The 12,812-nt window shown below is 43.0% G+C and overlaps 1 protein-coding gene across 1 annotated transcript; it reads right to left on the bottom strand.

The window, feature by feature from the left end:
• Positions 1-408: 408 nt before the first annotated feature.
• On the bottom strand, positions 409-11,791 carry CLRN2 (clarin 2). The gene is made up of 3 exons (XM_030864339.2): positions 11,539-11,791; positions 3,135-3,314; positions 409-674 (listed from the first exon to the last, which is right to left on the bottom strand). The coding sequence occupies exons 1-3, from the start codon at positions 11,789-11,791 to the stop codon at positions 409-411; spliced, it is 699 nt and encodes a 232-aa protein (XP_030720199.1).
• Positions 11,792-12,812: the final 1,021 nt, after the last annotated feature.

The following is a 12,812-nucleotide window of genomic DNA, read 5'->3' as shown; positions in this document are numbered from 1 at the left end:
AGGGTCTATAGACATTTCTTGGAGTGTACAGTACCTTATACGTGTAGGGTGCTCTACAATATACAAAGGCTGGCAACGTTATCGCCCATTTAAACCTCATTACAACCTTGCGAGGTCGTTAATACCCCCATTTTACAGATGAAGAAACTGAGAAGTAGATATTAAATGAATTGTCCAGTGTCACACACGGCTGGCAAGTGGCAGACTGTCTAACTCCAAGGTCAGTGAGAAAGAAGTGCAGGGATGCCAGAAATTCGGAAAGTTTTCTTTTCTGGCCCAGGTAACTACCCTTCCCCCTTCCACTTCCTTCTTCTTACTGCCAAAACGTAGACATTCAAGACTGTGCAAGCTGGAAAAAAGAAAAAGGAGGTTTCCATTCTCCTAAGAACTGATTTCAGGAGAAGGTTATTAATACAAGATATCCTCGGCCGTGACCGTGGCCTCTTCTATCTTGGTCTTAATCTCCGGGAGGGGAATCTGACTGATGGCCACCACAACCAGGTTAGTGGCGTGGGCTGAGGCGCTGGCCACGCAGATCCAGAACGACTCTTCATACTCTTCTTCCACCACCACAAAGCGGAAGAGTTTCTCCTGGAAGTTGGCGATTCGTTCTGTCAGGTCGTGAAATTTTACCGCGGCCATGAAGCTGGCGATGGCCAAGGCCACGACTCCTCCTGAAACCCAGAAAGGACACCCTCATGCTCAGCTCTTTTCCTTGCAATTCAACCACTAGATGTGAGGTGGCTTTTCTGTGGCACAGGCAACAAACTTGCGGTGTAAAACACGCTTAGGGCAACACAAATTTTAAAATGCTTTTAAAAGCAGCAGATAATCCACTGTGTGAGGGGCGAGAGGTGTGAGAATAAGCTTCCTATCAGATCTACTTTGAGCCTCGACTCTGCCACTTTTTCCCTTACCCACGGCGGGGCAGGGTGTGTGTGTGCACATGTGGATAAGCTCAGTCTCTAAGTATTTCAGCCTGTATATGTAGACCTTGAGGCTTCTGAGGGAAGAGACAAGAGCATCGTACTGGGCAGATTGGGGGATCAGAACGGAGGGCTAGACTGTTCTCTCCTCCTCAGTTATCCTCTTTCCAAGCTTAACGATAAGAGGAGATAAGAGAAGGAGGAAAGGAAAGGAGAAAGGAGAAAACTGGAAGATTCCAAACTTCATGCCGCTTCAGACTTTGGCCTTCCGGGTTCCCTCTGTTTCTCTTTCTCTCTCCATCTTTCTCTCTCTCTTTCTCTCTACTTCTCTCCTGCCCTGATTTTAATTAATATTTAAAAAACACATTTATTATGCCCTTTGTTTAGACTATTACTTCTTATTGAAGAAAATTTGGACGCCAGAGAAAATCACAAAGATGAAAAGACAAATATGCTCTTTTCCTAAAAGCCAAATATAAACACTTTGAACATTTTAGTATATTTCTTTACATTTCCATCTCTTTAATAAAATTAGTATTATGGTACTCTTACTGCTTTACACTTGATTTACTTCCCTTACTTGAATATTTTTCCATGTTGTTAAATATTCTGTTAAAGCACCACTTTAAACTGTGTATGATGTTTTATACTAGCGACACACCTAATTATTTTAAGTTTAATTAAGCGTGACCTAATTTCTGGATATCTAGATTGCTTCCAATTTTTTGATAGTATAAAGTGCTGCAGGAAACTCCTTTTAATATACATTTTTTTGTGCTCTTTTCCTGTTATTTCCTTAGCATAAATTAATGTTTGGAATTGTTTAATCAAAGGATACTCGTATTTTTATGCCTTTTGAGAGTAAAGTTTTTCAAATTGCGTTTTTTAAAATACTCTTGTCAATAGAGCTTGAGAGTACTGTCTCTCTGAGGAAGGGAATTGACAGAGATAAGCATTTATTTCAAAAGCGGCATTGAGCACTTTCTACATGCCAACCACTGTGAGCATTCAGGCAGAGATAAACAAGTCTACATGGGAGTGAGCCACGTTTATAAGAAATTCTACAGGATGGCCACAGTCTGCAAACATAGGCCAATACGTAATAATTGATTTACTGACATTACATTCCAATGCATGATAAAACAACATTACTTGTTTCTATACTTTATGGTCATCCTGTATAAAGTAAAAGGTAGTGAGGGGTTACTGCCATCGGGATATCTTGACCATTTGACCTGGGTTTTCTGAAATCATTCTTGGGATTTTGTTACTTTCATTACAGGTGATTTTTTCAGTGCTGAACTAAATGTGAATTAATTTCTGTATATCAGATACTCTTCCAAATCAACACACACACACACACACATACATTCACACACAACTTTTGTCTTGGAAAATAGGTCACGGTGGTCATAGACGATTAAAGAAAGGACAAAAGGCTTGGACTCAGTTATACCTGGGTTGGAATCCTGCCTCTGTTACTCATCGTTGTGTGACTTTGGGTGTATCTTTTTTTTTTTTTTTTGGCGGTACGCGGGCCTCTCACTGTTGTGGCCTCTCCCGTTGCGGAGCACAGGCTCTGGATGCGCGGGCCCAGCAGCCATGGCTCACGGGCCCAGCCGCTCCGCGGCATGTGGGATCTTCCCAGACCAGGGCACGAACCTGTGTCCCCGGCATCGGCAGGCGGACTCTGAACCACTGCGCCACCAGGGAAGCCCTGGGTGCATCTTTTAACTTCTCTGAGCTTCAGGTTCTTCACCTGTAAATATGGGTCTAATAATACCACCTCATAGAGAGGTTGTGAGGTTTACACAAAATAAGGCATGTAAGCCCCCCAGGTCCCTTCTCTTCTGTCCTTTGTGAGCTTCCTTCAGAATCACAGCAGCAGTCCCACATCCTCACTCATCCCATGGTCCCCTCTTCTTCACCCACAGCTCTCTGTCTTCTCTCTTCTCTCATCCCGACCTTTCTTCGCTGCTCTAAGTCCTCAGCCACTCATGCACGCTAATACTTCAGTTCTTTATGATGACAGAGATTCTTCAACTTTTAGTAAAAAGGATATTCATGCCCATCAAGGAAGTAACAGACCCAGGGAAGTGAAGGCTGAGGTGGGGCATTTTAATTCCTTCATGCCTTCTGCCCACCTACTTGGAACTCAGCCTCCTGATGGCATGGACAGGAATCTGTCTCCCCAGGGGCCTTCCTTACCTGCGAGAACGTTCCATAGACAGATGCCCCCGGGGCCGTTGACTGCCCGGTACGGAACCTGGATCATGTTGAGAATGGCAAAGCCCATGCTGACCAGAGCCAGCGCCAAGGCCAGGAAGAGGAGAAACAGAATTGTCACGTGGAGGCCTGCATTGAGCTCCTTCACCAGGTGTGGGAAGACTGGGGAGAGAAGACACAGCCAAGATGTCAGCCTCAGAGCTTGGCTCCAGTTCGTACGTCCCAGGCTTGCTTACCATGAAGGCTTTAGCAGAGGGGAGTGAGGGCAAGGCAGCAAGTGCTGGGTTTTCAAAAAGCAGGAGACTTCCTGAGATGAATTCATGGCCCCCAGATTTACCACTTATCAGTTGGCCAACAATCTTCGCTTCCTTGGGGTGGCTGCAAAATCAGAATGTGCCCCAGCTGGGCGTTTAAGTTGCATCGGCCTCGCAGCTCTGGGATCTGGTGTGAGCTAATCCGTACAAGCTCCAGATGGTGTTGCTTTAGCAAAGGAGGCTGGCAAGAGAGTCAGTCAAAGAAGGCTGATCGATCACAAAGTTTTCATCTGGGTCAGAGAGTAGCCTTCATTAAATCAGAAAGGTAGAAGCGGTCTCAGGTATATCATGAAGAGTATAGAGGGGTGTAGCAAAGTGAAGCCTAGATCTGGCATCCAAAGTTCCAGGTTCAAATCCCAGCTTTGCTGATTTGCCACAATTATAAAATATTTAGGATCATCTAAACCCTACTTCTCCTACCCATCTTACAATATTGAGGGGGTCAAGTGAAGGGCATAGGAATAATCATAGTGCCCACTTTGTGGGCACTAATGCAAAGCTAGGAGCATCATTTTGGATTCCCCATAATGATTCAGTAAGATAGACATTAATTCCCTGTGTATGATGGACATGTAATTCTCATGTTGCACTTTATTAGAATATTAATTTGCCATATTAATGTGGCAGGATAATTTAGTGAAATATTAATTTGGATTTGTCTTCTCTATATTTCTCTCTATGTGAAGATTACATGATATATCATAGTAGAGTGTTTAAATATTGTCTAGGAAAGAGTCCGTTCTCAAAAATGGCAACTGTGGTTGTTATTTTACCCTCTGACTTGGGAAAAGTCATGTGAGTTCTCAAGCCTCAGTTTCCTCATCAGTATAATGTGGATAGTAATAGTTGCATAGGAGTTGAGTGTAATCAACATTTACCGAGTACAGTCAGGGGCCAAGCCCTTTCCGTCTGTTATCTCATCCAATCCTTGTGACAAGGATATGAAGTAGATTTTATTAAACGCCCTTACCTTACCCACAGGCTTGGAGACACCAAGTTCCTTGTCTTTGGGCAAGGTGATCCTGAACTCTATCCAGGACCAAAGTCCTATATATCACATGGTATATAGAGTTTAGAGTCACTGATTTCAGTTATTGTAAATGAATGATTTAAAATGATGAAAGCTAAAAAACTCCTGGGGAAAACCCCTTCCTCTGCAACTACTCCAAAGTTTCTACTGAATACCTCCTGGTCAAATCTGGGTCCATCTTGTGAATTCCAACCTCCCTGCTTAATTACTTGATACAACTGACCAGCCCGTCTTTGGCCCCAGTTGGGAGCCAGGACTCAAAGCTTTCCGGGTTCCACTCACTCCCTGACCCCGTCCCGCTCTGGCTCCTTTGCTCGCTCACCTGCCCATTTTTATTCATAGAAGGCTGGTGTCTCCCAAGCCTGAGAACAAGAATTTTTGTCCTTCTTCCTTTGAAGTGTCCTTTCCACTCAGAAGTATCCAGACACTCCACAGTTATGTCTTCAGTTCTGATCTAGCTTTCTTTCCAGTTCTGTATTTCCATGTATATTTATCTCTATGTGGTTATCTCATCAGCATCAGAAACTTTACCCCAGAAAGTGAACTCCTTCCCGTGGGATTTTTTTCTGTAGGACTTCTCTCTTCCGTTTCTTGTCCTTACATTTCAGTTGTCCTTTAGATTTTTTTTTTTTCATTGCAAACTCACAGCACTTTTTCATTCCAAACATGGTAGCTTATGCCTGATTACCTAATTGTTTCATAATCCTGTTTCTTGCCATGCAGCCCTTAGGACACATAACCAGCATAATCCTCACCAAACACTTAAAATAGAAAATCATCACCTGTGTGATTGGCAAAGATCAAAAGGTTTGCTAATACACCATGTTAATGAAGGGGTAGGGAAGGAGGCAGTTGTCAACACTTGTAGGGATATTAATTCATACAATGTCCTTAGAGAGCAATTTGGCAACATCTATCACAGCAATTTCATTTCTAGGAAAAGCACTCCCACGTGTGCTCAGAGCTGTATATATCGGATATTCATTACAGTAGCAAAAGATTGGAGAAAAAACCAAATCACGAGTCAATAGGAGATTGAATAAATTAAAGCACGGTCACACAAAGCAACTTATAAAAAGAATTAATCATATCCATATAATGACATGAACCCATCTCCAGGTGTGATTTAATTAAAAAAATTGAGAAATAACCATATTATGATGATGGGGTGAGGGGATTTGGGGCATATGGAGTGATACGGAGAGGGATGGTGAAAGAATACCCAATCCTTAGCTTCCGCAGTAGGAAATGTATTGACTATATTAAAAAAAAAACAAATCTTTACTGATAAAGGGCTGAATCTCATTCAGCCTCCACAATCATGGGCCACACTCCAAGGCTCTAGATCTCCCAGTTAATTGAGATCTTATTATTTTTTACATATGTCATTATTTAGAAATTCAAATCTTCCCTCACGAGTTTTCATGCATCAGTTCCTTCTATTAATAATTTCTTTAAGGGGTGACTCTACTGTTGCTCTTGTCACACAAGTGCCATCCCAGGAGACCTGTTGCCTGCTTGCCTTTCATATTTGTACCCAGTTTCCAAAAGCTTGAGACACGTCTGACTTAAGGATTACATTTAAGTTTCCAGCTTGAAATCCATGACCATAAGAGGATACGATCCATGGTGACAAGTGACAATAGCTACACATATTGAGCGCAGACTGTGTGCCAGCACATATACACTTTCTCTCTTTCACTGCTCACGGCAACCTTCCCTCACGCCTACAGATGCGTAAGTTAGAGTCTTAGAAATGAGAAGTTAAATAGCTTAGTCAGGTCACCCAGCCAGGAAGTGCTGGCTTCAGGATTTTGCCGCAGATAACTTGGATAAGCAAAGATTTAAAAGTTTAATCCTAGTACAGCTGGAGGTCTAGAGGTCTTATTTTGAATTTGAATATATAGTCTTATGGTGTACATATTAAAGCTAACCCACTTGAATCCCAGAAGTGATTAATCATCCTGTCAGCAACTCAAATTAGATAACTATCTAATTATTAAGTAATTTGTTTGCTCCCTACTCCAGAGACGTCCAGCAGTCCCTTTTGCCCCAGCAAGGCAAAAATTAATTTTAAAAAAGAAATAATTGATAAATTGGATTTCACTAAAATGAAAAAATTCTGCCCTGTGAAAGACAATGTCAAAAAAATGACAACACAGCCACCGCAATGGGAGAAAAGAGTTGCAAAAGACACATCTGAGAAAGGACTGTTATCTAAAATGGACAATGGTAAGAAAAGCCTGAGATCTGAAGTCAGATCCAGGTCTGGCTGTTGACGGAATGCTTGGGGGTGGGAGATGAGGGGGGAACCAGTGAATTAAAAATTATCAAGCACATACTTTGTATCAAGCACCACATCAGGTGCTTTTACAGAAATTATTTCATTTATTGATTTCTCTGACCCCCAATTTCCTCATCAGTAAAATGGGCATAAATAAAATCTCTCCTCTAGCGCAGAGTGGGTTGGAGGAAATGAACAAAGAGGTGACAGCTTGAGACATTAATGTGTTACTGCCCAGTGCTCATTTACTGCCTTTCTCTTTCCCAGATGGAAAGCTTCTGGAGGGCAGACACTCCTCTGTTTAGTTTATCCCTGTTTTCCTAAAAGCGCCAGGCCCATAAATACAGTACGGCTGAATAGGTGAACACTGCTAAATTAGCGTTTGTCCCTTTCTTTCCCCAGCCGCTCAAACTGCTAGATTGATTTGTTTTTATTTCAGAAAGTCTGGCTATAAAAAAGGATCTTAATTAGGATTATGCTGTATAGTTCTCTGCTCTTCTCCATGATTGGTTTGGAAATTGACTCTCTTGGGTGATTCTAGGGGAGACCCCTATGAAGGTGCGAATTGAGGCTGTTTGTCCACGAGACCCAATCGAACTTTCCTACTCCAGTTTACAAAGCACTTTCACAACCCCCTTCTCCGCTGATGTGCACATGGGCCCTGGGAGCAGGGATTTTTTTTTTTTTTCTTTCTTCGGAACAACAGTGACAGTAGCAGGAAAATCCTGATTCCAACTTGGGGTTTGGGGGCTCTGATACACCCCATAGCTGCCTCACACAAGTAGGTGGTACTGGCTCTAGGAGCTGTACATCTAAAGGTAGAGAGACTCACCTCTGAGGCTAGAGAATGTGGTAACAGACGCGGTATCCCTGGGTGGCATTGGTGTAAAACCAGCCAAAGCCAGGAGGAACCTGGCCCCAGCTCCCCGTGCAAGTTTTCAAAAAGAATCACATCGTGGTTATACACCCTCCTCTGGGACCCCACCCAGGGCAGCCAGAAATAAAACTTACCTGCGTATTATCCTGCTCAGAACTAATATTAAAAAGTCCTTTATGATTCTTACACAGTTCTGATGTTTCAGAGAGCAGACCACGTTAGATGAACCCAGGGTTTTTTTTCCCATAGTCACCCCTCTGAGAAGGAAGAGGGCGGAGGGAAAGGAACATGTACTGAGTGCCTCCAGTGGGCAAACAGTAAGTGCTCATTTGCTTAGCTTATGGCTTCCAGGGCTAGAGGTAGTTTGCATTTCTGTGAGCTGGGATGGCAGGGGTTTAATTAGCATCACAGTGGAAGGGCCCAGTCTTGTCTTGCCCTCCTTTGAACTCCTCCTTCTGCAAAGCCTGTCTCTGCTTCAGCTGCTTCTCCAGAAACAGTGCTTGTGCTTGGTGACCTCCTTAATTATCCTAGGCCCACCATCTGCCACTCCACACCCTCTGTCATGGGTTGCATTCTGTACCCAGCCTCAAAAAATGTGTTGAAGTCCTAACCGCCATCATCTCAGGATACGACCTTATTGGGAAATAGGGTCTTTACAGAAGTAATCAAGTGGAAATGAGGTCATTAGGGTGAGCCCTATTCCAGTAAGACTAGTGTCCTTATAAAAAAGGGGAAATTTGGACACAGAGACAGTCATGCACAGAGGGAAGACCATGTGAAGAGACTTAGGGAGAATGCCATGTGTAGAGTGGAGTAATGTTGCCACAAGCCGAGGAATGTCTGGGGCTACCAGAAACTGGAAGAGGCAAGGAAGACTCCTTCTAGAGGTTTCAGAGGGAGAACGGCTCTGTCAACAACCTGATTTTGGATTTCTACCCTCTAGAACTGTGAGAGAATAAATTTCTGTTATTTAAGCCACCCCGTTTGTGGTACTTTGTTATGGCAGCCCTAGGGGACTAACACCCCCTCCCAAATGACCCCTCAGTCGTTTCTGACAGGAGCCATCCACCTGCATCCTCCCATCCTGGAGAATTCACATCCATCCACCACCTCCTCAACATCCAGAATTTGCTGAATTCTGGGAGAACAGTAAAGACTACTAGGGTAACATGCCGCCTTGGGAAAGTTGCCAGTCACAGATTCCCGAGGGAACAACACACAATGGAGGGTGGGAACTTTAGGGTAAGACCAACCAGGGTTGGAGACTGGCTCTGGCACTCAAGGCTCTGTGACCTTGATCAAGTTGCTTAACCTCTCTGAGCCTCATTCTTCTATCTGGCAGGTTTGTGGAAGATTAGTATAGCATAGGTCACATGTCTGGCATCTTGTACGTGAACATTCAGTATAAATGAGTTTAAAAGTACTTTATCGATATTCATTCAACCAGTGTTTTTGAATGTGTGCCAGGCACTGTTCTAGGGGCTTGGGATCATCAATGGACAAGATCCTTGCCCTAATGGTGCTATATACCAAAGGGGTGGAGACATAATAAATAATAAACATAACAGATAAATAAATGATCTAGTGTGTAAGAAGGTGGTTATGATGGTAACGTGGTATATCATGCTATATAATTACATAATTATATGGGCTATTTTTATTATGTTCCCTGAGCACTGGCTTGCTTATTAAAGTCTCTGGAGTATTGCTGCTATTGAATCTATTGCTCCCTTGTTCAAGCTTTGGAACTTCCTTCGTGAGGTTTGTTAATTTCAATTCCCTAAAACTTACACAGTACTATATATAAAGTAATCAACAAGGACCTACTGTATAGCACAGGGAACTTTACTCAATACTCTGTAATAACCTATATGGGAAAAGGATCTGAAAAAGAATGGATATTTGTATTCAGTGATACTGAATCACTTTGCTGTATACCTGAAACTAACACAACATTGGAAATCAACTATACTCCAATATAAAATAAAAATTAAAAAAAAACCCTATTATCTGCAATTATTCTAAAAATTGTGCTATTTCCCCCTTTTTTGTGTGTGTATTTGCGGGTTTTTTAAAAAATTTATTTGTATTTGGCTGTGTTGGGTCTTCGTTTCTGTGCACGGGCTTTCTCTAGTTGCGGCGAGTGGGGGCCACTCCTCATTGCGGTGCGCGGGCCTCTCACTGTCGCGGCCTCTCTTGTTGCGGAGCACAGGCTCCAGATGCGCAGGCTCAGTAGTTGTGGCTCACGGGCCTAGTTGCTCTGCGGCATGTGGGATCCTCCCAGACCAGGGCTTGAACCTGTGTCCCCTGCACTGGCAGGCAGATTCTCAACCACTGCACCACCAGGGAAGCCCAATGTATTTGTGGTTTTGAAACAACCTCAAACTTCAGAAAAATTGCAAGAATGGTACAAAGAAATTTTTTTTTTCCTTCTGAACTATTTGAGGGTAAATTGCCCCTCCAACCCTGGCACTTCAGGGTCAATTTCCTCAAAAAGGACCTTGTCTTTCACAACCATGATACAACTATCAAAATCAGTAGGTTAACACTGGCATATGACTGCTGTTTAATCCTGACACCCTGTTCAAGTTCCACCAATTGTCCCAGTGACATCCTTTATAGTAAACTGACCCAGCTCAGAACCAAGTACTGCATACAGCTGTCATCATCCCCTTTTAGCATGTCCTATTTCTTTGTTTTATTTATTTCTTTATGTTAAGTGTGTTTTCAGCTTTTTATGTTATGTTTTTAACAGAGCTTTTCAATATCCCTGGTCCAATTTAATTTCTGGGTAAATATAAATATTCCCAGCGATATTTTTTCTTGCTATACATAACAAATATATATATCCTTCATGTGTATAAATAATGCCAATTTGTATCATTATATTTGTCAATGGTTCCAGCTCTCTGTCTTTATACGTTTAATAAGATACCCTGGTCAGGATTCTAAAAACTACAGTTATGAAATATAGAAATCATATAATGAATAAACCCCTTATCCCCTTGCATTTGCATTATGTTGATTAATTATGATTTTGTAGGATACTGTTCTCACCAGCAATCTAATTGTATGAGTCTAAAGATGTGCAGAATATTGCCTTTTTTGTTTCAGTTGTTCCTTCCCAGAAGATCCTTCATAAGCTGGTCTTGGATTCCTGCTCTATCTACCTGCTGAGCAGCTCTGCCGTGACGCTGGATGGCCGCCCGCCTACGTCAGTACCTGCTCACGTTCATGGACAGCAGCCTCGCCCGAGGTCTCCTTGCCAGGAAATATCCGGGTTGAGCTTTGAACCCAGATAGTCTGATTCCAGAGCCCAGGCGCACAGCCCTTTTGCTTTTTCGCAGACTCTGAAGCATTTATGTAAATAGAAGAGGAAGGTTCATTTCAGCAGGTCGTCTACACCCTCAGGCCACACTGGCTGAGCATACCCAAGTTGTGTGACCTGGGTCTAAAGTTTTCCGCTGGGTGACCTCAGGAAAGCTTTTAACCTCTCCAAGCCTCAGTGGAGTCCTCTGCAAACTGGGAATGTTAATAATTCCTTCTTTATAAATTTGTTATAAGGCTTAAAAGAGACAAACCATGTAAAGCACTTAGTAGAATGTCTGAACACGTAAGCACTCAATATTTTTAGTGATTATTCACAGAGGTAAACTACAAAGATATACAAATCCCTATTTCTAATGTTTCCATAAGCCTCCACAGAAATAAAAGGTCTCTTCTGGGTGCTGAACAAGAGTAAGTCCATGGCTTACTGTGGATTAAGCCATTATGCCTTAGACTGTAGTGGCACTTGAATTTCGCATTCAGATACAAGCATCCTTACGAATATTTAAAAATAAGTGTTCTAAAGCAGGTTTCGTGCCCCCCAGTATACTCACTCGTGAATTGGGACTGGCGGCCCCCAAGCCCGCATTGCCGCACCTTACAACCGCGGAAGAGTCCGTAGTAAATGTCCCCAATGAATTGGACCAGCTCTGGATCTGTGGCATTGACAAGATCAACTCCAGTCTGACAAAGGATTTTCCCACTCAGCCAGTGGGGCAACGCCAGGGCAACGATGATCAGGATAAAGGAGGAGAGGCTGAGTAAAGATGCCAGCCCATACCACGTCTTTTTGAACCATCCAGGCATCCTGGTGGGTGCAGGTCATGCCCCAGGTGTCTGAGCAACAGCGGGGGTCCTTGACATCTTCCAGACACTCGGCAATTCCCTGCTCTAGGGTCAGCTCTTCCAAACACACTGTTTCAAGATTTCAGGTCCATCTCCTGGCCCTCCCTCAGCGCCTGCCTCCACAGCCCATGTTTACTACAACTGCACTGGAAGTCTCTACAGAGACGTCTTCACCTGACTGGAGTGTAGAGGAGTGTGTTACCGAAGGAAGTAACCCTATATCCCCCACTAGACTAAGGTTTCAGCAGAGGGCTTAATTGTTCCTCGTTTCAAGTATTTGAATAACCCTGGTGTGGACCTCTTAATGGCAAGGAAGTTATTAGCAGGCGTAACCAGGTAGATCTGACTATAAAGAGATGCTAACCGGTCTCAAAAAATGCATACGGTAGAAGGAAAACAAAAATGGAATGATTAGCACTTGAACATTGACAACAATGCACCGTATCAAATGATGATCTCTTTGATGCATGCCCTGGCATTTCTTTCTCTAAAATGTCACTGCTGTCAGAATCCCTAGAGGTGTTATTAATACCACAAAATGACCTCTGTTCTCAAGCCTTTTAATTGAAATGTGTAAACAAGGCTTTATGATTCTTAAATTTATCACTGGGTGAATCTGCTGCGGGTAAAATTGCAGCCTGAGTCAGAGTTAATTTGTGACTGTTGGGGAAACCTGGACCCCAACACGTACAGCCCCCCTTTATCTCCACCCTTCCCCCCTGCCCCCACCTGTTGTGTCACCTGAAACGGGAAAGGAAAGTGTTTTTCTAATGTGTTAGCAAATAATAATCTCCCATCACCCTGCTGGGGTCTTTGTCTCTCCTAAGAGTGAAGATCTGTCCTTTTCTTTTGATTTACTGGCACAAGGAATGAAATATTCCACGATTTCTATCTTATACTGTGGCTTTAAAAATTTAACTTTTAGTCTATTGCTGAATGTCAACTTCACATCATGTGAGACTGGTAACAGTCATTGTCAGTA

Source organism: Globicephala melas, chromosome 5 (assembly GCF_963455315.2).
Source record: "Globicephala melas chromosome 5, mGloMel1.2, whole genome shotgun sequence".
NCBI classification, from domain to species: domain Eukaryota; kingdom Metazoa; phylum Chordata; class Mammalia; order Artiodactyla; family Delphinidae; genus Globicephala; species Globicephala melas.
Note: the sequence above shows the minus strand (reverse complement) of the source record. Positions and strands in the feature narration are given on the sequence as shown.

Excerpts from the sequence above, each read along its gene's own strand:
- CLRN2 (XM_030864339.2), bottom strand. The coding sequence starts at position 11,791 with ATGCCTGGATGGTTCAAAAAGACGTGGTATGGGCTGGCATCTTTACTC. Across the intron at positions 3,315-11,538 it reads CCGCCAGTCCCAATTCACGA|TCTTCCCACACCTGGTGAAG; the intron begins GTGAGTATACTG and ends TTCTCTCCCCAG. Across the intron at positions 675-3,134 it reads TCTATGGAACGTTCTCGCAG|GAGGAGTCGTGGCCTTGGCC; the intron begins GTAAGGAAGGCC and ends TCTGGGTTTCAG.